The 22,513-nt window shown below is 48.5% G+C and overlaps 11 protein-coding genes across 11 annotated transcripts; 4 read left to right on the top strand and 7 right to left on the bottom strand.

The window, feature by feature from the left end:
• Nucleotides 1-329: 329 nt before the first annotated feature.
• Nucleotides 330-907, bottom strand: FPOAC1_012785 (uncharacterized protein; the record flags this gene model as incomplete). The annotated part of the gene is made up of 2 exons (XM_044857133.1): nt 330-731; nt 779-907. The coding sequence occupies 2 exons, from the start codon at nt 905-907 to the stop codon at nt 330-332; spliced, it is 531 nt and encodes a 176-aa protein (XP_044704446.1).
• Nucleotides 908-2,146: 1,239 nt separating this feature from the next.
• Nucleotides 2,147-3,735, bottom strand: FPOAC1_012784 (uncharacterized protein; the record flags this gene model as incomplete). Its single annotated transcript, XM_044857132.1, has 3 exons — nt 2,147-2,643; nt 2,711-3,288; nt 3,344-3,735. The coding sequence occupies 3 exons, from the start codon at nt 3,733-3,735 to the stop codon at nt 2,147-2,149; spliced, it is 1,467 nt and encodes a 488-aa protein (XP_044704445.1).
• Nucleotides 3,736-5,014: 1,279 nt separating this feature from the next.
• On the top strand, nt 5,015-5,688 carry FPOAC1_012783 (uncharacterized protein; the record flags this gene model as incomplete). Its single annotated transcript, XM_044857131.1, has 3 exons — nt 5,015-5,054; nt 5,116-5,194; nt 5,241-5,688. 3 exons carry the CDS (start codon nt 5,015-5,017, stop codon nt 5,686-5,688), a joined length of 567 nt encoding a protein of 188 aa, XP_044704444.1.
• A 275-nt stretch (nt 5,689-5,963) lies between these two features.
• Nucleotides 5,964-7,402, bottom strand: FPOAC1_012782 (uncharacterized protein; the record flags this gene model as incomplete). The annotated part of the gene is made up of 2 exons (XM_044857130.1): nt 5,964-6,967; nt 7,015-7,402. The coding sequence occupies 2 exons, from the start codon at nt 7,400-7,402 to the stop codon at nt 5,964-5,966; spliced, it is 1,392 nt and encodes a 463-aa protein (XP_044704443.1).
• A 513-nt stretch (nt 7,403-7,915) lies between these two features.
• Nucleotides 7,916-10,021, bottom strand: FPOAC1_012781 (uncharacterized protein; the record flags this gene model as incomplete). The annotated part of the gene is made up of 8 exons (XM_044857129.1): nt 7,916-8,227; nt 8,282-8,447; nt 8,502-8,617; nt 8,668-8,779; nt 8,831-9,138; nt 9,194-9,253; nt 9,313-9,841; nt 9,906-10,021. 8 exons carry the CDS (start codon nt 10,019-10,021, stop codon nt 7,916-7,918), a joined length of 1,719 nt encoding a protein of 572 aa, XP_044704442.1.
• A 1,027-nt stretch (nt 10,022-11,048) lies between these two features.
• Nucleotides 11,049-11,965, top strand: FPOAC1_012780 (uncharacterized protein; the record flags this gene model as incomplete). Its single annotated transcript, XM_044857128.1, has 3 exons — nt 11,049-11,499; nt 11,546-11,772; nt 11,819-11,965. The coding sequence occupies 3 exons, from the start codon at nt 11,049-11,051 to the stop codon at nt 11,963-11,965; spliced, it is 825 nt and encodes a 274-aa protein (XP_044704441.1).
• Nucleotides 11,966-12,133: 168 nt separating this feature from the next.
• On the bottom strand, nt 12,134-13,198 carry FPOAC1_012779 (uncharacterized protein; the record flags this gene model as incomplete). The annotated part of the gene is made up of 1 exon (XM_044857127.1): nt 12,134-13,198. The coding sequence occupies one exon, from the start codon at nt 13,196-13,198 to the stop codon at nt 12,134-12,136; it is 1,065 nt and encodes a 354-aa protein (XP_044704440.1).
• A 1,757-nt stretch (nt 13,199-14,955) lies between these two features.
• FPOAC1_012778 (uncharacterized protein) lies at nt 14,956-18,494 on the top strand (the record flags this gene model as incomplete). The annotated part of the gene is made up of 6 exons (XM_044857126.1): nt 14,956-15,070; nt 15,119-16,225; nt 16,272-16,877; nt 16,921-18,294; nt 18,338-18,412; nt 18,463-18,494. The coding sequence occupies 6 exons, from the start codon at nt 14,956-14,958 to the stop codon at nt 18,492-18,494; spliced, it is 3,309 nt and encodes a 1,102-aa protein (XP_044704439.1).
• Nucleotides 18,495-18,687: 193 nt separating this feature from the next.
• Nucleotides 18,688-19,311, bottom strand: FPOAC1_012777 (uncharacterized protein; the record flags this gene model as incomplete). The annotated part of the gene is made up of 5 exons (XM_044857125.1): nt 18,688-18,739; nt 18,787-19,066; nt 19,117-19,123; nt 19,191-19,211; nt 19,261-19,311. The coding sequence occupies 5 exons, from the start codon at nt 19,309-19,311 to the stop codon at nt 18,688-18,690; spliced, it is 411 nt and encodes a 136-aa protein (XP_044704438.1).
• A 233-nt stretch (nt 19,312-19,544) lies between these two features.
• On the top strand, nt 19,545-21,217 carry FPOAC1_012776 (uncharacterized protein; the record flags this gene model as incomplete). The annotated part of the gene is made up of 3 exons (XM_044857124.1): nt 19,545-19,805; nt 19,860-20,212; nt 20,257-21,217. 3 exons carry the CDS (start codon nt 19,545-19,547, stop codon nt 21,215-21,217), a joined length of 1,575 nt encoding a protein of 524 aa, XP_044704437.1.
• Nucleotides 21,218-21,361: 144 nt separating this feature from the next.
• On the bottom strand, nt 21,362-22,428 carry FPOAC1_012775 (uncharacterized protein; the record flags this gene model as incomplete). Its single annotated transcript, XM_044857123.1, has 3 exons — nt 21,362-22,143; nt 22,195-22,318; nt 22,366-22,428. The coding sequence occupies 3 exons, from the start codon at nt 22,426-22,428 to the stop codon at nt 21,362-21,364; spliced, it is 969 nt and encodes a 322-aa protein (XP_044704436.1).
• Between the last annotated feature and the right edge of the window lie 85 nt (nt 22,429-22,513).

Genomic DNA, 22,513 nt, shown 5'->3' with positions numbered 1-22,513 from the left:
CTCCAAGGGGTAGCGTGTATTTTGGGACGCAATTAGAACGGCGCTGGTTGATTTACGGGTTTGGACTACCAAGGGGATTGTTTTAAAGTGTATCAATAAATTTTGTCATTTAAACATCATTTGAGAGGATTTGGTAGGATTTTTTTGAGTGAGTTTATTGAGGCTGAATTGATTCGGATGAGTACTCCCACCACTTTAACACTCTTCAATGTTGGGTGTCCATCATTCCCCATTCCCCATTCCTCATATTATTCATCCTTCGTCCCTAATTCTCCATTGCAGTATTGACCATAGTCCGGTCAATACTTTCGTGACTGCTGGAGTAACATCTATTCGGCGTTGTTACGAGGGTTCTCACGACCAGGGACGGACTGGAGGGGAATAGTGTTCCGCTCGAGGCTGGTCTCGCGACGTCGCTGGAAGATAGGCAGTCGACAGCCAGTGTTGCTATCGCGACGAGGAGCATCAGACCAGATCATAACGCGATGAGTCGCAGTGCTGCCATCGAAAGGACGAGCGAGGTTGTCGTGAGCGAGGTTGCGATGAGCGCCGGTGTCAGGGGCGGCGTCGACAGGAGCGGGATCGCCGTTACGGCTAGGCTTCCAGGTGTAGTAGACGACGCCTGCCAGGAAGAAGACAAAGATCATAGCGCTGAAGCATACGATCATGATGTTCATGTCTCCAGTGCTCATGCGGGGCAAGACCTTGGAGTCGGACATGTTGGCGGTTTGCTGTAGCGTGTTAGTGATGATAGAGGGTAATGATGGGAGACATGTACCAAGCAAGGTACAGTGTTTTCGTTCTGGGAGATCTCTTCGAGTACTGGCTCGGTGTCTCGCGATGAGTATTGATTGTGGTTGAGGAGAAGACTGAAGAGATCGACTTGCCGGTCATATATCCTTCCCATAATTGCAAACGATGAGATGAACTCGAAACATGGTTTACAGAAATGCGATAGTGAAAAGCGGGCAAACCAACACAATACAGCATTCAATACGGGGTAGTTTGAAGATGAGGAGTTGAATTTGAGGGGGGAAAACACAACAAACGCGAGCAGTCATTCAAGTACTGCGGATCAACAAACGGAAACTCCACAGGCAGACATGTGTGAATAAACCAGCACAATAATCCCTTCATCAAACCTCGTCCCAAATATTCAGCCTTCTCTGATCATCGTCCACCCTTCCAACCGCCGCATTCACCTTGTCCCGTTCCCTAGCCTCCCTTTTCTCCTCTCTCTTTTGCTGCCAGTGTGCGAGTCCCTGGAAACAGATGCAGGGAAGGATGAGCGCGACGAACGCAAAGACGATTCCAATAGTGAGGCCGATTATGGCGATTTTGTCAGAGTGTGAGCCGTGGTTAGGGGTGGAAGTAGGGGTTGCTGTGGCTGAGCTGATGAGTGTATTAAGGGAAGACATGGTTGTTTTTCTTTTGTTTTCAGAGCTTAAATCTGATGTTGTGAAGATATAGCAGTGTTTGTTTTGATTGAGGAGGAAGGATTAGAGAGTGTGAAGAGGGAGTTGTGGTGGTGGTTTTGAGGAGTGTTTGTGCGGTTGGCGTGCAGCTGGCGAACAGGTGAATACAACTGCGGCACAGAAACCAAGTCTATACACTGGAAATAACTAACTCTGCCAGGGCCTTGTGGGTAAAAGAAGTTGGTCTTGAATTTAGAGACTAGGATATAAAATAAAGAGCCTAAATCTGGTCGAAATAGTATAAACTGACTTCTAACCCCTTACCAAGTACCAAGTCCACTTGTCTCAGTTTATGCTATTTAGACCAGACTTAGATCAGATTTCTCAGGCTCTTTACTTTCATAGTAGCTTCTGTTATCCACTAGGCTCTACATTACTATTTGCCAGCGAACACCTCTTTGCAGCAGGATGCTAAGGCTGTCATGAACAAGCAAGGCCGGTACATGCAGCCTTATTATGGCAATGGCTTATCGCCTTCACTTGTGCACTCCTCCTCCTCGTCGTAGTAGGTAGTCTGCCACGAAACCCAAGAGGCCTGGCTAATCAACTGCGACTCTTGCTCAGGCTTTGATCACCCTTGCCCAGTGAGTATCACCTTTAAATTAGGTACATCTACCAACTATATCTCTATCTCAAACTATCCTACCTTTCTTTCTTTCTGCATCAGTACGTCATTGAGAGATGAACTCCTTGAAAATAGGAACAAGGGCTTCAGAGTTGGGACCGTCAACGCCACGGTAGAACAACACTTTACCGTTGTGGTTATAAGTACCATCCGCCTTCTCAAAGAACCAACTCAAGTTGTCATCATCTTCACTGATGGTCCATGTAAGGTTATCGTAATCTTTCTTGATGGCAGTGAAGATATCCTCAGGGATGTTGGTCAACCACCCAGCCTGACCAATGGCCAGCTTGGAGAGATTGGCCACAGGGGAGTGAGGGCCGGGGGATACCACAATTGCGAGACATTGCATACTATCGTCGTAGTATGCAGTAAATGGGTTCTCCTTGAGGAATTCGAGATACTGGTGGACAGTCATCTTGGAATTGGCATCATCGTGACGGAATAGAGTCTCTTTCAACTTCTCAAGATCCTCAAAATCGGAGACAGAGGTGGCTCTTTTAATAGAGGTGCCCCTACGAATCAGCGTGCCAGCACCCGAGTCGGCTAAAGATTTGTTAATACAACTACACCTCACAAACAGATTAATGGTCAGTGGTAGAGCAGCACTTACTGAATAGCTCCCTTTGTAGATCGCTTGGATGAATAATGGCAACGCTGGACGTACGAGGGAGCGTTTCAAGGAGGTCCTTGCTCTGCCTTATCTTCAATGCCTTTCCAAATCTGCACCAAGGCTGTTTCATGAGATCCTCGAACTCCTGATCAAGGTTGATGAGGCTAATCTTAGAGCCGTTCCCATCATAGATTCCACCCTTCTCAGCTAAGAAAATTATTTTCAGTGGACGAAGTGCACGGGCCAGCTCAGCAGCAGCGACATCGGCGTTAACGTTGAGGATGTGACCATCCTCGGACTCAGCCATAGAGTTAAGTACAGGTATATACCCAGCCTCAATGGATTGCTGAATAGCCTCTGTGTTGACCTTTGTGACCTTGCCAACATACTGCCACTTTTCCTTATCAAGGAACTCGGCTTGGAAGACACCTTGGAGGGACCGAGTGGCCACGCCAAGCTCATCCAAGCGCTTGACCAGCTTGAGGTTCTCCTCGAGGAACAGCTTCCGGGCAATACCTAGAGTCTTGGCATCAGTAACTCTGATACCCTCCTCGAACTGTGGTTCAACGCCGGCGTCTCTAATCACGAGCGTTAGCTCTGCACTTGGGAAAACGGTAGATCAGGGAAGCGGACTCAAGTAGCTTGTTGAGCTGGGGACCGGCACCGTGGACAATCACAGGGTATAGGCCTAGCTCGAACAGGAGAGCAAAACTTTGGCAGATCTCATCGAGGTTATCTTGGAGCAATGCGCCCCCCACCTTGACGACAGCGAATTGCTGTGAGGAAACGGACGAGAACAGCTTGAGGTACTGCTGGCCTTCGCGCCGACTACCGATGCTATTGATGGTCTGGGCAATAATCTCGCGGGTTCGGTCTGGGTGCTTGGAGAGGACCTTCGAGGACATGCTAAAAGCGCGGGGGAGGTCGTGACTCCGGCTGGCCGCCGTGATTTTGGGCGCGGCAGCGGGCAATCGAGAGACAGCTCGGCGGGCACCAGCCCTGAGGGCAGCAGTGGTGGAGAGCATCGCTATAGTCCAATTGAGTAAGGTCGACGTGTATGGCGATGCAAAAGGATGACTCTGTGATGATGCGTCGTTGGAGTTAACTTGGGGAAAATTTAGCCCACTGCATGAAGCGGCACTGCGTGCAGTTAAGTGGGGTTACCAGCCCAGCTATGTTCCGCGCTGCGCTGATGTACCTGAAAGATCAGATAAGATAATACCGACGCTGGCCGATGCCGGACTTTTACTATGGAGCATGATCTGGGGTTTGGTTGATCCGTGCTGGCTGGTGAGTTCCCAGCTGTGATGCATAAAAACCGGTTCTGATTGAGTGGTCAACAGAAATATCAAATCAGTCTTGGTGAGCATATAGCCATAGAGAGCATTCATAATTTCGACAGGCCTTTTTCCAGTCCCTATTATTTTTGCGACCCGCCTGGTTCCTTCCTGGGTGACTGCCTGGGCGCGGACAGACCACGAGAAATGTGCGAGAAATGGAAGCTCCGTCATCGCGAAAAAGCATTGATGGATCGTACCTGCTTAAATTTTCAAATCTCGCTTGCGTGGCTATACCACCAGGTCGCGGGTAAATTGGGGCAGATGTCAAAAGGGCTACCGATATTTCTCTGTTTATAAAACGGGAAGGCAGCCTCACCATTATAGTGGTCCTGCGCCTTCTGATCCAACTTGTCTCATTCTGTCAGGAACTTCAACAAAACACAGTAAGGACGTAGCAATTTTCAGAAGACAGAAATAGCCCAGAATAGTCAGACTCAGGCAGTGGAAGGCTACAGTGAAACAATGATACATCAAGCGAAAAGAATGTAGATCTCAAAAATGAAACGACACCTAGACGGGATCACTAGGTGTCGAGATTAACGACGGATCCAATTTCCCAATATTCTTCTAAGAACGTCCAAAAGTCCAAAGACCCTGTCAACAATGCTGCCCACTCTCTACTAGACAGCGTGTGACGAACGTTCTTGCTATCTGAAGAAGAAAGGGAAAAAAAGAAAGAGGATTCACATGCAGCAGAAAATTTCAAAAGACAATAAACCTCAACTATGCTTAGTCATGTCAGTTGCACGTGAGGTGTGGATCACACGTGCGTCCCGAGATGAGGAATTGATAGCTTCCTATTGGTCGTGTGGACCGAGAAGCCGAGAGAGTCCGTTCCGATACTCGAGAATAGGAAGCCATCATCATCGATCCCTCTATACCTGCCCTCTTTGGAGTAACGACGCCGACAATATCGTTGGACGAACCTCTTTCCCTCGAATCCGAATAAATAATCCTCGCCACGATGCTCGCTCAACGTGTTGGCGTCAACGCCCTCCGCTCAGGTACAGCGCATAAGCGAATAACCTCAAGTACTACGGATCGCTAATGGAACTCTCTACTTAGGCGCGGCCAAGCCTTTCTTTGCTCAGAACATCTCCAAGAGCGCTCTGGCTGCTGGTATCTCTACTTCTTCTCCTCACCGGTACGTCCATGAGCGTAATTGAGCTTTCGCAATCTAACGTGCATAGCGCTTCTACTGGTTCCGTCAAGGTTTCTCAAGAGGAGGGCCAACAAATTCTCGTTAACCAGCGCCTCAACCGACCCGTCTCCCCCCATCTGGCCATCTACAAGCTCGAGCAGACATGGTTCGGTAGCTCCGCCTGGAACCGTATCACCGGCTCTACTCTCTCCGTCACTCTCTACGGCTTCTCCATTGCCTACCTCGCCGCTCCCGTCGTCGGTCTCCACCTCGAGAGCTTGAGCATCGCTAGCTTCGTCGCCGGTCTTCCCCTCGCTGTCAAGGGTGGTCTCAAGTTCACTCTCGGTTTCCCCTTTGTCTACCACGCCATCAGCGGTGTCAAGCACCTTCTCTACGACGCCGGCAAGGGTTTCGCCAAGTCAACCATCATCCAGGCTGACAAGTACGTCTGGGCTGCCAGCGTCCTCGGCGCTATTGGTCTGGTTGCTTTCCTGTAAGATACCAAATATCGAAAATAGAAGAGTGGAATAGAGGGAAATAAGCAACATGCGCAGTGGATGATACAAGTTGCAAGGGATATCCGGGAGGAGTAGGGAAGAGACAAAACTCGTGTACGAGTATTTAGCCGAAAGGCATCTGACTTTTAGCAAACAATTTTATTATGTATAAAAGCGCCTTAAAATGCTGGGCTTGTTTTCTAAAATATCGTTGTAAGGTATTTCGCGACCCAAACCAAACGCCATTCGCCTGCCATGATCATTTTCATTTCTACCTACTCCAAATTTCGAGCGTCTAAGATTGTACGTATCAACCTCCGGTTACCAGAGGAAGCAATCTTCTCTCCAACGATGGGCCCAATAAACTCCTTCAGCTCAGACACCTCGCCCTCCACGCTGGTTGTACCGTTGATGCCGTTGGCATCTGAGCTGATGTGATCCGCCAGCGAGGCGACAGCCTGTATGATGCCTTGAACCAGCATCTCGTAATCCATTGTACCCTCTGCCTTTTCCTTGAGAGGTTGAAGGATGCCTGAATCGAAAGTCTTGAGGTTTCGCAGAACCAGAACGCGAATAGCTTCTGGGCCACCTGCTTGGAGTAGACCATAGATGGCACCATAGAGGACGGCAGGGGGTTTGGTAGGATCGAGGAAATATTTGAGACATGTTCGTGTAAGTTTGGGTCGAAGAAGTGTGTTTGAGGCCGAGTATTTGCGTGCGATTTGTCCAACCAGGGACGCTGCCAGCTGTCGGAGGTCGTATTGCTCCTTTAGAGCGTCGGTACCCTCTTCAGTGCCCAATTTTCTGGCCATCAGACAAGTGAGGGCGGGTGCTGAAAGTGGACTGGCGTAGGGGTCAAGGAAAAGGCTCTTGTTCTCTATTAGAGCATTTGTCAATTCCATCATTTGTCTGAGAGTGAAGGTATCGTCCAAATGGTGTGTCACGCGATCCATGATGAACGTGATAAAGTACGGGATAAGCTGATGGAGACCCGGGTCGTCTCTCACGGAACCCAGAGCAGCCTGTCTAAGGCGCACCACCTCTTCATCAGGATTATCGTCAAGAACAGCGGCTTGGATTTTATCAAAGTAGAGTATGAGCTCCTTGCTCACGATGTGCTTGACAGAGGGCTTCATGGAGACATTGTCGTTGCCTGCGAGAGCAGACAAAGCGGGGTTGGCACCAGGGCCCTTGGGAAGAAGTTCTTGCGATCGAGATTCGGACGTCGTAGGGTTTTGAGGGATGGAGGGCTGAACTCCTTCGATAGCGAGCCAGTGCGCTGAGACTTGATTAGTATGATTCGACTGGTCGAAACGAAAGACTTACCTGTAAAACCCATGTCGCGCGGTACCTTGGGTAGAGGTGCATTGATGAGTTTCTCGAAATCAATCTCCTCATCTTCAATATAGAAAAGCGGTTGACCTGGACCAAGACTGGCCTCGCCGTAACGCAGCGGACGCGTAGAATCGTAGCCGTAGAGGGGTTCGACATCAAGCGCCTTGAGCGCGAGCGAGATGTCGTTTACGGTGAGAGTTGTTCGGCGCGATGCGCGCATGAATCGCAGAGCTTCAACAATGACCTGACCAACGCGGTATTCAACATCCTGAGTCAAACACTTGAGGGCCTCTTCGTTGAGGGAGCTGATGCCGACCGACTCTGCGACATCCTTGACGTTATCAGGGTTCCAGAGAAGCTTGGGAGTTTCAGCAGCCATGGCGCTTATGGTCTGCGCAGTTAGGCGCTCAAGATTGGTGTGTGTTCAGTGAGAGTAGGAATATCCAATTTGGGCAGAGCTCCGAAGTAGAGAATGGGCTGGTAATGTTTAAATGCGTGAAGCTTTGGTGACGAGGCTGAGATGGATTTGGGTTTAAGTGTGGCGTGGTCTGGGGTAAGCGCCACATCTATAGGTAGGCCTCAGGGTGTCAGAAGAATTGGCTGCTGGAAACATAAAGGACAAAATTAGTAGGTCATCTTATGCTCTTTAGACTATTACTCTTAGGCTGTTTATTTTTACATCCTAAGTCCCAGGAGGCCAACTTTCTGCTAGAGCACAGAACACGTTTATGGAGAATTGATAACTAGGTACTAACATAGTCCAATAATGCACATGCCATTTTCTCTTGCCTATCGGGACCTATGTGTGCTTAATAGCGCAGGGCTCATACAACGCGCCATAAACACAGATCCAAGATACACTCAATAACAGCGACCAACACAGATACTGCCCTCACAAACACAAGCTCGCGTGGCGGATTAGACTTCCGACGTATGAATCGTACTGGATTGTCACTCCAACCAGTTCACGACCTCGATGGAATGCCGAAACCTCCATGTGAGAACCATCCCAATCAAAACCGAGTTCAATGTCTCTCTTGGGGCCTGCAGAAGGCCAAATGATTGTGCAGAGGTGCTCTCCCCGTACATCGTCTCTTGATTGAAAGTAAACGTTTACGGTATTGCTCCTGTTGTCTGTCGTTGCCGATATGGAATCCAACGGCAGAGGTCTTACATTTCGACTAGCCGCGGACAATTCGGTACCCTGTTGAAGAAAAACTTAGCAGGATTCAGCAAAGGCAAAAAAAAGTCGGCCTACCCGCGTCACAAGCCAATTGACATCCATTCCGTGATTTAGAGATACGCCATAGTTGGCGTGGATTACACGCGAAGTCACGTACGACGAATTCATCAAATTGCCAAGCGAAGCTGACATGGACCCCCGAAGCCCTTGGAGAACAGCTCCTCGAGCCACTGCAGTGCATCTATACAGGCCACAATTAGACGAAGTTTCTTTCAAAAAGAGTGGACGATGTTACCCTTGGTCGCCCGAGGGGCAGTGGATGGAGGTTGATGGAGCAAGCTCGAGCACAGCTTGCTTGATTCGAGTCTGAACATAAGGACTGCGACCAAAACCGCCGGCTATAATGACATGCTAACGTATCTTGTCAGGTTGTGTTTTCGTAATGCCGAGGCACAACCCACCAGCTCATCCCTGCGCAGGTTACCAAAACGTTTGGTTATAGCCTCAATTTGTGATCTAACAAGATTAACAATCTTGTCAACGATGGGGTCAAAGACCAGTGCAAGTCCAAACCTAAGATCTCAAAATCAGTAGGCGTTTACGAACTCAAAGATGCTTACTCACGCGGTGAATGAAATGGTCTGACCTGTACCATTACCATACTGATCAGGGACGTCAAATGTCCATCCACGACGATCGCCGCGAAAGTTGCACTTCATATCTTTCTTCCAATGATGATGGGCGAAGTCACGAAGCCGTTGTCCCGTAAGAAGCCCGAATTTGAAACTGGGGCAGCTCTTCTCCATCTTTGCTTTAAGGATGGTCATGAAGGCATTGTCAATCAAATCTCCACCAGCGAAAATACACTCCCCTATGGTGATTTGTCTCATATTAAAGGGTTGAGTTAAGCTTATCATGTAGGCGGTAGACTCCTTGTGAGGCGATGAGCATTAGTACCGCTAGTATTTGAACTACCTATGTACTTACCGTCGTGAAGCCGCCGCAGTCGCAAATAACAACCAGATCATCATGCTTGAGGATTGGTGGCTGAGAGCTTTAGAATGGAATTGAATTAAGGCACACGCATTGGAAAAGATTCGACTCACCATGCCATCACGCGGTCTGCTCAGGTCCGAAATAAGGGCAATGGAAGCAGCCTCGATATCTGGAATGGAATTGGCCAGAGTAACCTTATCGGAGAGGATACCTGCTTCGTGGATGGCCTCAAGCATTGTTTGGCACGCATAGAGTGGCCAACCGGTTGGAACTGTCACGACAAGCTTATACTCGAAATCATATACAGAGCATTTAAGGCTTTCCTGAAAGTCGGACCAGAGAAGACTGAGATACTTTGCTGTGGCTGCCTTTGCCGAAACACCGAAGGGTTTGCGGAAGTTGGTTAGTTCTGTGAACATGCTTGAACGATGGACATCGCTGGGCAAGTCCACATCACGAAGCAGAGACATTTTGAACCATTCCAGGAAGCAGCTGTTGTAGTGTTCCGAATGAGAGTCCGCTAGGATCTTGGTGTCGACTCTAGATCCTGAGGCGCCATGAAGGTTTGCTGTATGGATGTAGCATCGAGGGGTAGTTGGGTCTCCAGCATTGAATCGGGCATATGCGATACCAGAGGCGCTGCAGTATAGTGTAAGCAGGAAGAGCTGTAAGTACATGTGTTGAATTCGATCTCGAGACTCACCTTGTACCGATGTCAATGCCTACCACGATAGTGCCAGAGATACGGAACCCTGAATCAGAAAGGGCATCATCCTCTTGCATGTGAAGGTCCTCTTTCGCATCTCGCGATTCGGCCATAGTGAATGTATGGAGGATGTTCAAGATCCAAAGCAGTGACTGGGTGTGGTGAGAGAAGAAGTGGCTTGACCCGGAAGACAGTCGTGATAAATACAAGAAAGCATCACAGTCTTCGATGCCCAACTCAACAATGTGGACATCAGAATCGAAGCTTTGTTTGATATCTTTGTTGAGCGGGCCAACACAGCATTCGGTTGCATCTTGTCACGGAATGCATGCCGCAGGCCAATGAGAGAAACAAATAGCTGCAAACTGCCGTGAAATGTTTGATTTGAAGCGGAAAGCATATGCAGAGAGCCTGGTATGCCTTTTTGACCGCTTTCTTGTTTGCACTAGCACGACAACTTGACTTACAATCACCAGACAATCGTTACTGACTACCTAACATCAAACAAGCTCTTGCTACTTACAAATTCAGCTTAAGGTTAGTATTTATACAGTTAGTAAGGAGTGTCTAGGCAATCCCCAAGCAACCATTGAGTGCAGCAAACACCCAACACTGAACTGTGACTCCATCAAGGAATTCTCGTTCTTTGCCTCTGCAAGTATATTCACTGATCGAAACCTTGTTGTCATTAGATCTCTGCTAGTCTGATTGGGCGGTATTGGTCTTGTATCGGTGGATTGCCGACGCAAAGAGGTTAACTCAAGGATACATGCATAATACGAGATACTCTGTAACTCCAGTGACGGCAACAATGCTAGGAGTAGAATGCCATGGAAGGGCTTTGAAACATGTTTGAGGATGAAGAGTGATAAGAAAGGTTCCAGTTGAGAATAGCACAAGGCATACCGATATGAATGTCAACGTTAAGGAAGAAGATCAGATAAGCTAATGAAATTATTCTCGACGAAATACAGCATCAAAGGCTACTGTTCTAAAGTTATATAAAACCCAAATTACAAGATGAAGCTCGTGATGTTCCCACTTTCTCCGAAATTTGGTGTTGACGTACCAAGGTGGGGCAGCCTTATCGATTGACACACGTGACCTTCAGAAAATGTTCGCGATCCAGCTTCGGCAACCATGGTGATGAGCATTGAGTTGCCAGTCAAGACCCTCGCCCTCCGGTCCAATTCAATCCCATCCCTCACCATGGCTCTCCAATCTTGCCGCTCTGGCATTTTACGGAGCAGACAAGTCGCCCGCACACTCGTGCCATGTGTGCGCACATACGCCACCGACTCGACGCCCGAATCCTTCAAATCCGAAAACCCATCTTCCTCCGCTCCCGTCCCACGATGGAGTCAGACACCCCCCGCAATGAAGGCACCTATACAGCTCGATTTTGCCAAGAACCCCAAAAATAAGGTCTGGAGTGTCAACAACGATCCCAGGAAGCTGGATGAGGTTTATGAGCGACTACTGGGACAGGGCGGCAGCAAGCTTCTGCCAGATGAGGTTAAGTGGTTGGCTGTTACGCATAAGAGTTTCGATCAGGGAAGGAGAGGTTTCAACGACCGATTGGCGCTTCTCGGTAGGCTGGACAAGTACACTTGAAAGGGTTACGCTGACCCCTGCAGGACGAATGACCCTCATCATGGAGACGACCAAGTCAATTGTCGCCAAGGAACCCATGGGTGAACCAAGAAAAGACGTATACAACCGCGAGCCATTCATACATCCCAAGTTGCAGGCAGTGGACAACCTGACTATCCAAGGAGCGAAGGATATTGCTGGCAAGAGAAATCTGTCTGCCTTGGCAGCTGATGTGGGATTGATTGATGTCGTGCGGTGGAAGCCTAAAAACGTATGTACTGAAACTCTTGTGGTGGTATTCATCTAACATGCGACAGGTGACAAAACTCCAGCAATCCGGTGCTGATGTTGTGCTCAATGGTGCGATTATGGCTATTATTGGAGCCGTGACCCTTCAACATGGAGCCGCAGTGGCATCACAGGTCGTTAGGGAGCGAATCTTGTCAAGACTACAGGAGGAATAAAATCGTAGCGTTGGTTAATCTGTATCATATCTGTACAATTTACGAAGAGGCTTGGACCTGTACAAAGTGATGAACAAACTTGTAAAACACTCAAGCTATTGACATTGATCTATCTATGGTTGAATTAAAGCTATAAGGGTATTGAAGTCGGGTATTAATGTTCATTGCTCATTGCAACAGGGGCGTTTCCTCATCAGCTGACTGAGCATTCTCGTCAGCCTCTTCATTATCATGATGAATGAGCTTCTCTCGGTACATCCATCCAACACAAGTTCCTGCACCTGGCCCAAGTACGAGAGAAGTGACAATTGTTGTCAACGGTACTCTCCATCCAACCTCGACCAACATCCAGTACAGAACAGTCCAGAAGATGAATTGCGTGTCAACTTCAATAAAGACTATGGTTGACCTGGTCATTTCCTTGCGATCATCAGGCCGAGTTAGACTCCAGATGAAAAAGACGTGGGCTAAAATCGAGCAGACAATCGGCAGCAAGTAAACAAACAAGAACGATCGTCGGTTTGATGCGAGGTGAATGTTTGTAGGGCTGACTCTTCTGATGACGGCGATAACGTTGCGAATTATCTGGCGGATGACTGTCACGTAGATCGGGAAGAAGAGCCATACTCCGACAGTAGCTGGAGTCGTCTTGAAGAGCATCAAGATGGATGGTAGAAAGTAGCCAACAGCTACACTGATAGGAATAGCCACAAGTTCGCTATCAGGGAGATGTCGGCTTGTAAAAATCTGATCAACATCGCCATGCCCATCTTCTCTTTGCCTAGCATTCAAAACACTTCTCGCGCGGTGCAAAAAGGCAGGAATGATAACAAGCTCCCACACAACAGCACCACCCACAAGATCAAACACCAGCCACGGTCCCGTAGGATACGCAATGAGTACATTCGGCGCGTTGCATATACGTGCGGCCTCAACAGTGCTCACTGTCAAAAGGCCGCCGAGAAATGACAGGACAAGAGCCATGACAGCGGTACTTCGCAGAGAATCCAGCGCGGCGCGGAAGAAGCTAATGAGATAGCATAAAGGCGTTCCGATGGCGGGGATCCGACTAACACCTGGAATGCGCGCGTGAGAATGACATTGCGACCATAGAAGCGCGGCGTTGACGTCGGAGTGAAGAAAGAGAGCGACGATGGTAGCAGCAGCGAGGAGGATTGGTGGTATGATGAGGGAGCGGTATGAGAAGTGATGAATAGGAGCCTTCCGCGGCATGATGGGTATTTTTTGTTTTCTCGATATTGAAGGGTCAGAGTTATGTAGGGGATAGAGAATGAAAGATGTTTATTTCTTCATTCTTGTTTGACAAACATTTGGTGTCATGTGGTAAAATTGAAGAGGTTCTCGTGATTGTATCCAAGCCTGATGTTGGTGTTGGGAGATCCACACCACTGACACCAGCGTTAAGCCAGAAATGGAATTATCGTCTTATTTAATGTCCTTGATCAAATTATCAATGCGCGAGGTTATTATGGTGCTGAACATTAGTGTGTTTCTTTTTGTTGATAAGATATGAGCTGTGAATACCATACGGCGTTTACAATGGTAACACGTGGGATAGGTAGTAGTGAATAATATAAGCTTACAGCCATGCCCAATAGGACCGGGGGACCGACATTACATTGGGGTATTAACATGAGATAGAGAGTCAAAGCTCTGAACCAAATCCCTAAATTGGCTCCGTAGTTTCGACTCTTAGCTATCGGTAGCCATGTTCTATAATGCCTCAGGATTTGATAGCCTATTGTCAGAGGTGCATGTTAGAGAGCTCATGTTTGGTCGAGTCTGGAGAACAGGGGTCTGTAAATCAGCTGCATAATGACTGCATTACCTCTTTCGGAAGAGAATTGTGTGCAGAAAGTCCATGCAGAACACAACGAATGGCCGATGATGGAAGGCTATCTAGGGGTTCGATTGTTTCATTCTTAACAGATCTTAAGGTTCGTTAAATTATACATACACTCTACTCTCAGTCCAAGTCTGACTACCATGATAGGACTTACACTGGCTAGCAGGTAGCAGAAAAGTTGGCGTCCCAAGTCTTAGGGTATAAAAATAATCAGCCTAAGAGTATGATTTAAGTAGCATACTCTGGCCTACTAATCATCCTTTATGTTTTTAGCGGCGGCCAATTCTTCTGATATCCCGAGGACTGGATCATGTTCTACGACAGTCAAGGAACCCCTCTTTTGCTTGTGCAAGGCCGGTATAGAGTGATGAACTCGAATCACTGTGCACAAACATATCACAAGTCTCGTATATGATCGAGTCCTATCCGGGGGACTACAGCTTGTTCTCTGCAACCTCGAGTGATACCATGGTAAATGTATCACCAAAGGTATCAAAAACTCATAAAGACAAGGTTCATATTCTACCCCACGCAGAAAGCATCATGGTCTCGGTCCACCTCTACCCGTCATGTCCGGATTTCAATATCCAAAGAGGGGAAGACGTTTCTCCAGTCTCGGCAGGACTCATGAGGTAGGTCCGTAATCTCATCTAACTGGTTGAATCATCATCTCGCTCTCTTGATTCCACCGAAGCACCCACTGATGTTCGTCATGATCCATGACGAGGACTCTATGATGATTCGACAAACTTCATGTCCCCTGCAATAGTTCTCCGCATCAGCGGCCCCTCCCCCAGATTTTAGCTCGATTAGTGCTCGAGGCCCCTCTTCCCGAACCGCCTAAAACAATCCCGGTAGAGGGTCCAGGGTTCACCCAACTTCACTGGACCGAAGTGGTGTGTTACCAGAACAATCAGTTCGAGGATGGAAGGAATGGATGGAGGGGGCCCGACAACACATGACACAGAATAAGGACTCTACCCCTCGATTGTTTTGTCTCTTGTTTTTATTCCCTCTTCCTTAAGCAATTCCTATTGTAGTTTGTTTTGTCTTGTCGAATTTCTTGGATATCACCCGTCGAGCCATCCTTGGGCCTTGCTATCGCGCTCATGACTCTTTAATCATGGCGTCTCATATGCTTCGTCCGTTGGCCTCGTCCGCGGTTCCAGCTTCAGCTACTGAGCTGTGCGCCTCGAGCTTCTTCTTCCAGAAGCAATTGAAGAGCTACAAAGTTCATGGTAAGCCAATCCACTGGCCAAGCTTGCACAAGCTAACTCAAGCTCTAGATGGTCTTCTTTCACGTCGCAAACAATGGCACAGTACCCTCAAGGCTTCGTCCCAGCGTGCACTTGTCGCAGAAATCTCAAAGCCTCTCGCTCTGATCCGTCAGATCCCTGCGCCTGCGCCTCGCAACTATTCTACAGTGGTACTTCCAAAAACAACTCCCTACGAGAACCTTGTTGTCGGTGTTCCTACCGAGATCTTTCCCAACGAACGCCGTGTTGCCCTTACACCTGCCAATGTAGCCATTCTCAAGAAGAAGGGCTTCAAACAGGTCCTTGTCGAACGTGGTGCTGGTATCAATGCTGATTTTCTCGATGCTGCTTATGAAAAAGCTGGCGCAACTCTTGTCGACGGTCCTAGGGAAGTCTGGTCCAACTCGGACATTGTTCTCAAAGTTCGTGGTCCCGGTCTCGAAGAAGTTGGTTCCATGAAAGAAGGCCAAACTATTATTTCTTTCCTCCAACCCTCTCAGAACAAAGAACTTGTCGAAAAGATTGCCGCCAGAAAGGCTACAAGTTTCGCAATGGACATGATTCCCCGTATTTCTCGCGCTCAGGTCTTTGATGCCCTCAGTAGTATGGCCAACATTGCTGGTTACAAAGCTGTTCTCGAAGCTTCAAACGTCTTTGGTAGATTCTTGACTGGTCAGGTTACTGCTGCCGGCAAGATCCCCCCTTGTAAGGTTTTGGTTATTGGTGCTGGCGTTGCTGGTTTGAGTGCTATTGCTACTGCTCGTCGTATGGGAGCCATTGTCCGTGGTTTTGATACTCGACCCGCTGCTCGCGAACAGGTTCAGTCTCTTGGAGCCGAATTCATTGAAGTGGAACTGCAAGAAGATGGATCTGGCGCTGGTGGCTATGCTAAAGAAATGAGCAAGGAATTTATCGAAGCTGAAATGAAGCTGTTCAAAGACCAAGCCAAGGAAGTCGACATTATCATCACTACAGCATTGATCCCCGGAAAGCCTGCACCGAAACTTCTCAAGAACGATATTCTTGACGTTATGAAACCTGGAAGTGTCATTGTTGATTTGGCTGCCGAAGCCGGAGGTAACTGCGAAGCTACTAAAAAGGGAGAACTGACCATTTACAACGATGTCAAAGTCATTGGTATATACTACTTTTCAGCGAGAGGTAACTTGACTAATATCTCTAGGGTACACTGATCTGCCGTCTCGCTTACCGACTCAGTCATCGACTCTTTATTCCAACAACATAACCAAGTTCCTGCTTTCCATGACCCCTGAACCAAAGGCCTTCGGCATCGATCTTTCGGATGAAGTTGTGCGAGGCGCCATCGTGACACAAGAGGGAGATATCCTTCCTCCTGTTCCTCGTGCGGCTCCTCCACCACCTCCTGTAAAGACCGAGACGACAAATGCCACCCCTGAAGTTGTAGCACTCACACCATGGCAAAAGAAAACTCGTGAAGTTGCCGGTGTCACTGCAGGTATGGGCAGCATTTTGGCTCTTGGAAAATGGACCAGCCCTCTCCTCATGTCGAACGCTTTTACCTTTGCTTTGGCCAGTCTTATTGGATATCGTGCCGTTTGGGGTGTTGCTCCTGCCCTTCACTCTCCTCTGATGAGTGTCACCAACGCTATTTCTGGAATGGTGGGTATTGGTGGTTTGTTCATTCTTGGGGGTGGATTCCTCCCTGAGACGATCCCTCAAGCTTTCGGTGCCCTGAGTGTTTTGCTGGCATTTGTCAATGTTGGTGGTGGTTTCGTCATCACCAAACGTATGCTGGACATGTTTAAGCGTGAGTTAACCCGCCCATTATAAGATGTATCTAACAAATATAGGACCTACCGACCCCCCTGAGTACCCTTGGCTCTACGCTGTTCCTGCTGTACTATGTGGTGGTGGCTTTTTGGCTGCTGCCTCAACTGGCGCTGCTGGTCTTGTTCAAGCCGGTTACCTCGTCAGCTCCGTTCTCTGTATTGGCTCCATCTCTAGCCTTGCTTCCCAGGCCACTGCTCGTATGGGTAACGCCATTGGTATTCTTGGTGTTGGTACAGGTGTTTTGGCCAGTCTGCTTGCTGCTGGCTTCACACCCGAGGTTCTCACTCAGTTTGGTGGTCTTGCCGCTCTCGGTACTATTGCTGGTATGTTGATCGGCAAGCGAATCACTCCTACCGATCTGCCTCAGACTGTTGCAGCTCTTCACTCCGTTGTTGGTCTTGCAGCTGTCTTGACCAGTATCGGTAGTGTTATGGCAGATGTGATGGACCCTTCGACTCTTCACCTAGTAACAGCCTACCTTGGCGTATTTATCGGCGGTATCACATTTACCGGATCACTTGTTGCGTTTATGAAACTTGCTGGTAGAATGTCGTCCAAGCCAAAGATGCTGCCTGGACGACACATCATCAACTCGGGTTTACTTGCTACCAACGCAGCTACCATGGGTGCTTTCATCACCATGGCACCAGGAAACCCCTTGATCGCAGCCGGAGCCCTTGCCGGAAGCGCTGCGTTGAGTTTCATCAAGGGATACACAACAACATCTGCTATTGGAGGTGCGGACATGCCCGTTGTCATCACTGTTTTGAACGCATACAGTGGTTTTGCTCTTGTCGCTGAAGGGTTCATGCTCGAAAACACCCTTTTGACCACCGTCGGAGCGTTGATTGGTGTATCTGGTTCCATTCTCTCGTATATTATGTGCGTTGCGATGAATCGGTCACTGACGAATGTGTTGTTTGGAGGGTTGGGTACGCCGACCCAAGTCCAAGAGTATAAACCTCAAGGAGAAGTCACCACAACATCTGTAGATGATCTCGCAGATGCACTTCTCAACTCCGAAAAGGTCATTCTCATTGTCGGTTATGGTATGGCTGTTGCCAAGGCTCAGTACGCCATCTCGAGCATCGTCTCGACTCTGCGAGCCAAGGGCATCACTGTCCGTTTTGCCATCCATCCTGTTGCAGGTCGCATGCCTGGACAGTGCAACGTGCTTCTCGCCGAGGCTAGCGTACCGTACGATATCGTTCTGGAAATGGACGAGATCAACGACGACTTCCCCGACACTGATCTTGCTGTTGTCATTGGTGCTAACGATACTGTCAACCCCATTGCAATGGAAAAGGGTAGCTCAATTGAGGGTATGCCTGTCCTTCACGCCTGGAAGGCTAAGCAGGTGGTGATTATGAAGAGAGGCATGGCCAGTGGCTATGGTAAGTGTCTTGACCTCATATTTGATTCTGCTAACAAATGCAGCTGATGTTCCCAACCCAATGTTTTACATGCCCAACGCAAAGATGCTATTCGGAGATGCTAGAGTATCATGTGAAGGTATTTTTCTCGCTATTTGTCTGTTTTGGAAACTCAGCTGACTCTCCTAGCTATCAAATCTGCAATTGAAGCAAAGTCGTAGAATTTCCTATGTGGTCATGTAAGAGGAGGATCATGGGCTATAGAGTGCACGTCTTAGACCCTCCATCTATTTCATTAACTGTATGAGCAAACCATGCAATCTGTAGAATCTTGTTTGAATTCAATACCATTTTTTGGTTGTGCCGAGCTGCTCCCTACGCGAATTTATTTATGTACACTTGACCGTCTCATCCTTATTCCCGAGGCGCAGCAACGGGCTCCCATGCCGCCAACTTGGGCTTGGCGCTATAAACAAGTCAGCATTATTTCCCCCTCGTGAATGGTGCACATACGTGTTGTAGGTCTTGAAAGCGCCCCTGGTTTGGGTGAAGTTGGGAAGGGCCTGCGAAGGCTCAAAAGCTCGTGTACCAGCGTTTAACAAGGGGTCCTGGGTAGGGGGCTTGTCGACGGAGTAGCTCATCCAGGCGTGCCATCCGGGCTCGATATGAGCAGCATCGTAATCGTGCTTGGCGTACTCGACCCAGCGTGTTCGGAGGGGAAGTTCCTCATTGTTCTCAAAGAACTTGTTACCGGCGCGATCGGTACCGATGAGAATACCAGCCTTGGTATCACCTGTGACTGTCAGCAGGCAATTTGAAAGTTCGTAATCGTAGAGATCGTACCGATGTACTATTTGCGCAAACAGGCATCGTTAGCCAGAGTTTCGGATTCGGGTGTCGCTCGATCGGATACATACCAGCATCTGCCTAAAGAAGTCCTGCACAAGTTAGCATTGGCTCTCATAAAAGTTCGACAGAGAGATTTACCTTGATTCCAACCTTTCGTAGGTTGGTCAGCGTTCTTCCGATTGTCGACATAATGGCGGTTTGAGCAAGCAATTGACCTCTAGCGGGATGGAGATGCTGATCCGGTCAATGATGGGATCGTTGGAAGATTGCCCAGCAGGAACGGATCAACCTCGGCAAATTGCCGTCCGTGACGGAATAGGTACGTACCTTGAAGCTTCACAGCCAGAAATATTCTAGCAATTAACAAGCAATCTTTAATTAGACTACAAAGCTTTCAATTTAAAGCTGCATCCGACTCGATTATGCTTGCTAGGAGCTGTGCACGTTGCACTACGAAGCTTCGCACCGCAAGTTTCAGACCCAGAATTTCGAGTGCAAGGGTTCAGACAAGACAATATGCCATGCCTGCTGGAGGAGGAGGTGCTTCAGCGTCCAACTCGAATGGTGCTGGAGCTCTGGCGCCTTTTGTCACGGAATTAGATCGTCTTGCGCCGAGTTTCGATATTCGAGGGGAGCAGATACGAATTATTCAAACACCGGCTCAATTCTACGAGACGTTAAAGGTTCGATCATCCACTCATTTCGACAGGGTTGGGACTGATTGGGGGGGAATTTAGGATCGGATACGAAAAGCCAAGAAACGAATCTTTTTGTCGACGTTGTATATTGGAAAGTCGGAAAAAGAACTTATCGAAACGCTGCAGGAGTCGTTGAGGAATAATCCGGATGTCAAGTTGAGCATTCTTACGGATGCTTTGCGAGGAACTCGTGAAGCACCTAACCCATCCAGCGCATCATTGCTAGCCCCTCTCGTGGAAGAGTTTGGAGCGGATCGTGTCGAGATTCGAATGTATCATACGCCAAACTTGACTGGGTTGAGGAAAAAGTATATCCCTACGAGGATTAATGAAGGATGGGGACTTCAGCATATGAAGCTTTATGGTGTTGATGATGAGATCATCATGTCGGGGTATGTTGTACAATCATTTTGTCTGGTAAATACTAACTTGTCAGTGCAAACCTGTCTACCGACTACTTCACCAACCGTCAAGATCGCTATCACCTCTTTTCCTCAAAAGAAGTCACAGATCACTTTTGGAACATCCACTCAGGAGTAACATCTTTCAGTTTTCTCGTTCAGCCTTCAAAAGAACAAGCAGGTTTCACTCTTTCCTGGCCAGAGAACAACTCGGCGCCTTCACCGCTAGAAAAGCCTGAATCTTTCATCAAGAGTACCACATCAACTCTTCAAACTCTTCTGCACCCCAAATCCAAACCTGAGAGTGACATCTCAGACACAAGAGTGTACATGCTTGGTCAGATGTCCCAGGTCATGAAGCCTGACACCTCGACTGAGCTCCCCATCATTACACATATACTCAAGACTCTTGCTTTACCTGCATACCGGGAGTCTTCTTGGACCTTTACAGCTGGTTATTTTAACCCTGCGCCTTCACTCACAAAACTCCTCCTTGGTACCGCCTCATCGTCCAACACTGTCATCACAGCTTCCCCTGAAGCAAACGGGTTTTACAAATCGAAGGGCGTATCTGGTCTTCTACCAGACGCTTACACCCTTCTTGCCCGTCGCTTCGTTCACCGTGTACACCACGAAGGACGCGACAACGACATCACCTTAAAGGAGTGGCGTTATGGCGTTGTTGGTCAACCAGGTGGATGGACATACCACGCCAAGGGTCTATGGGTTACGATGCCGGGAGATAAAAACCCAGCTATGAGCATTATCGGAAGCTCCAATTACACCAAGCGCAGCTACTCTCACGATCTTGAAGCTGGAGCTTTAATCGTCACTCGCGATGAAGGACTCAAAACAAGATTAGGAGAAGAGCAGCTCTGGTTGCAGGAGCATGCTACAAAGGCAACTCGGGATGACTTTGCCAAGACCGAAAGAAGAGTCGGTCTCAAAGTCAGAGTCGCCATGTGGATTGTTTCGCTAGTGGGCGGAGCGTTGTAAGAATATATGTAAATCAGTGTAATCATCTAGAGTGACTCCTCCCCGAGTCCAATGATACCCAAGAGCCGATCAGCATCCATTCAGTCATGACATGACATGCAGTTGTACAAAATAATACAAGTTTATATAGTCTACACGGGTATTTTAAACCCCGAGCACTCTCGTCCCTGTCTCAGGTCCACCCTTGACGAGACCTTGCATGACGACTTTGCTCACCAAGTCACTTTGGTGTTGCTCGATTAGCTCCTTGAGCACGCTTCGCTCAAGAACAACCTTGCCCGTCTCCAATAGATCCTTGACATCAACATCCTCCATGCCCAGTGCTCGGCCTTCCCAAGGAATCTGCTCCATAGCGTCGAAAAGAGCCTCACGTCGGTCTCCAGTTACAAACAGAGTTCGACCAGTGGCACGGCCCAAACCAAGGTTGCCCAGCACTCCTGTCATGTATCGCTTAAGATATCCCTCCTTCAATCCATCCTTGAGGTACTTTCCAGCAACCATCTCGTAGTCTGTCGGCAGCACAAGATCCATACCATCTTCGCAAACGATCAAATCACCCTGTCGGTAGCGGTAGCTAAGAGCGGTACGCCAGGCCTTGTCGTAGACTTTGCGGTTGAGATGGGTGCCAAAGTCGCGAGGGTGAGGACCGAATGTTTTTCCACCACCGCGCAGTATAGGACTTTGCTTGGTTCCCATACGCGCACGGCCGGTTCCTTTTTGAGGTCGCATCTTTCGGTGGGAGCCGTGGACGTCGTATCGAGTCTTGGTTGAGGCTGTACCTTGACGGGTGTTGTCGCCTTCGTAGACAACAGCGAGGTGGAGGATATCGCGGCGGAGGGGGAGGTAAAGGTGGTCAACGGACCATCGCTCGAGTGCGGTGGGTTCCAACGAGGGAAAGTTGTGAATTGTGACGGGGACGGTTTCCTCTGCCATGGGTCAGTGGATGTTTGTTATACAGAAGCGAGGAATAGTCGTACTGGGCTTCCATGACTGTAGGATGCTCTGTGTGTTGCTGGCATCTTTGGTTGTTTCTGTCGAGACATCGTTTGAAGAGACTTGTGTAGCCATTGATCGTGTAAAGGCTCTAGGGATTGTCGCCGGCTGTAATTGTTAGTATTGAACCATGTTTTGCAGTTTCTTCAACATACTTTGGCAGACACCCGTAGAGCGCCCATGGCCTCGGCCAAGCAGCCAATTCCCTTGCCAGCCATTCTTTTTTATTTCCCTACTCGTACAATCGATAGGGAGAGACTTGTGATGGAGATACAGACGCAGTGGTCGACCTTTTGGTGTTGA

Source organism: Fusarium poae, chromosome 4 (assembly GCF_019609905.1).
Source record: "Fusarium poae strain DAOMC 252244 chromosome 4, whole genome shotgun sequence".
Lineage (NCBI taxonomy): Eukaryota > Fungi > Ascomycota > Sordariomycetes > Hypocreales > Nectriaceae > Fusarium > Fusarium poae.
Note: the sequence above shows the minus strand (reverse complement) of the source record. Positions and strands in the feature narration are given on the sequence as shown.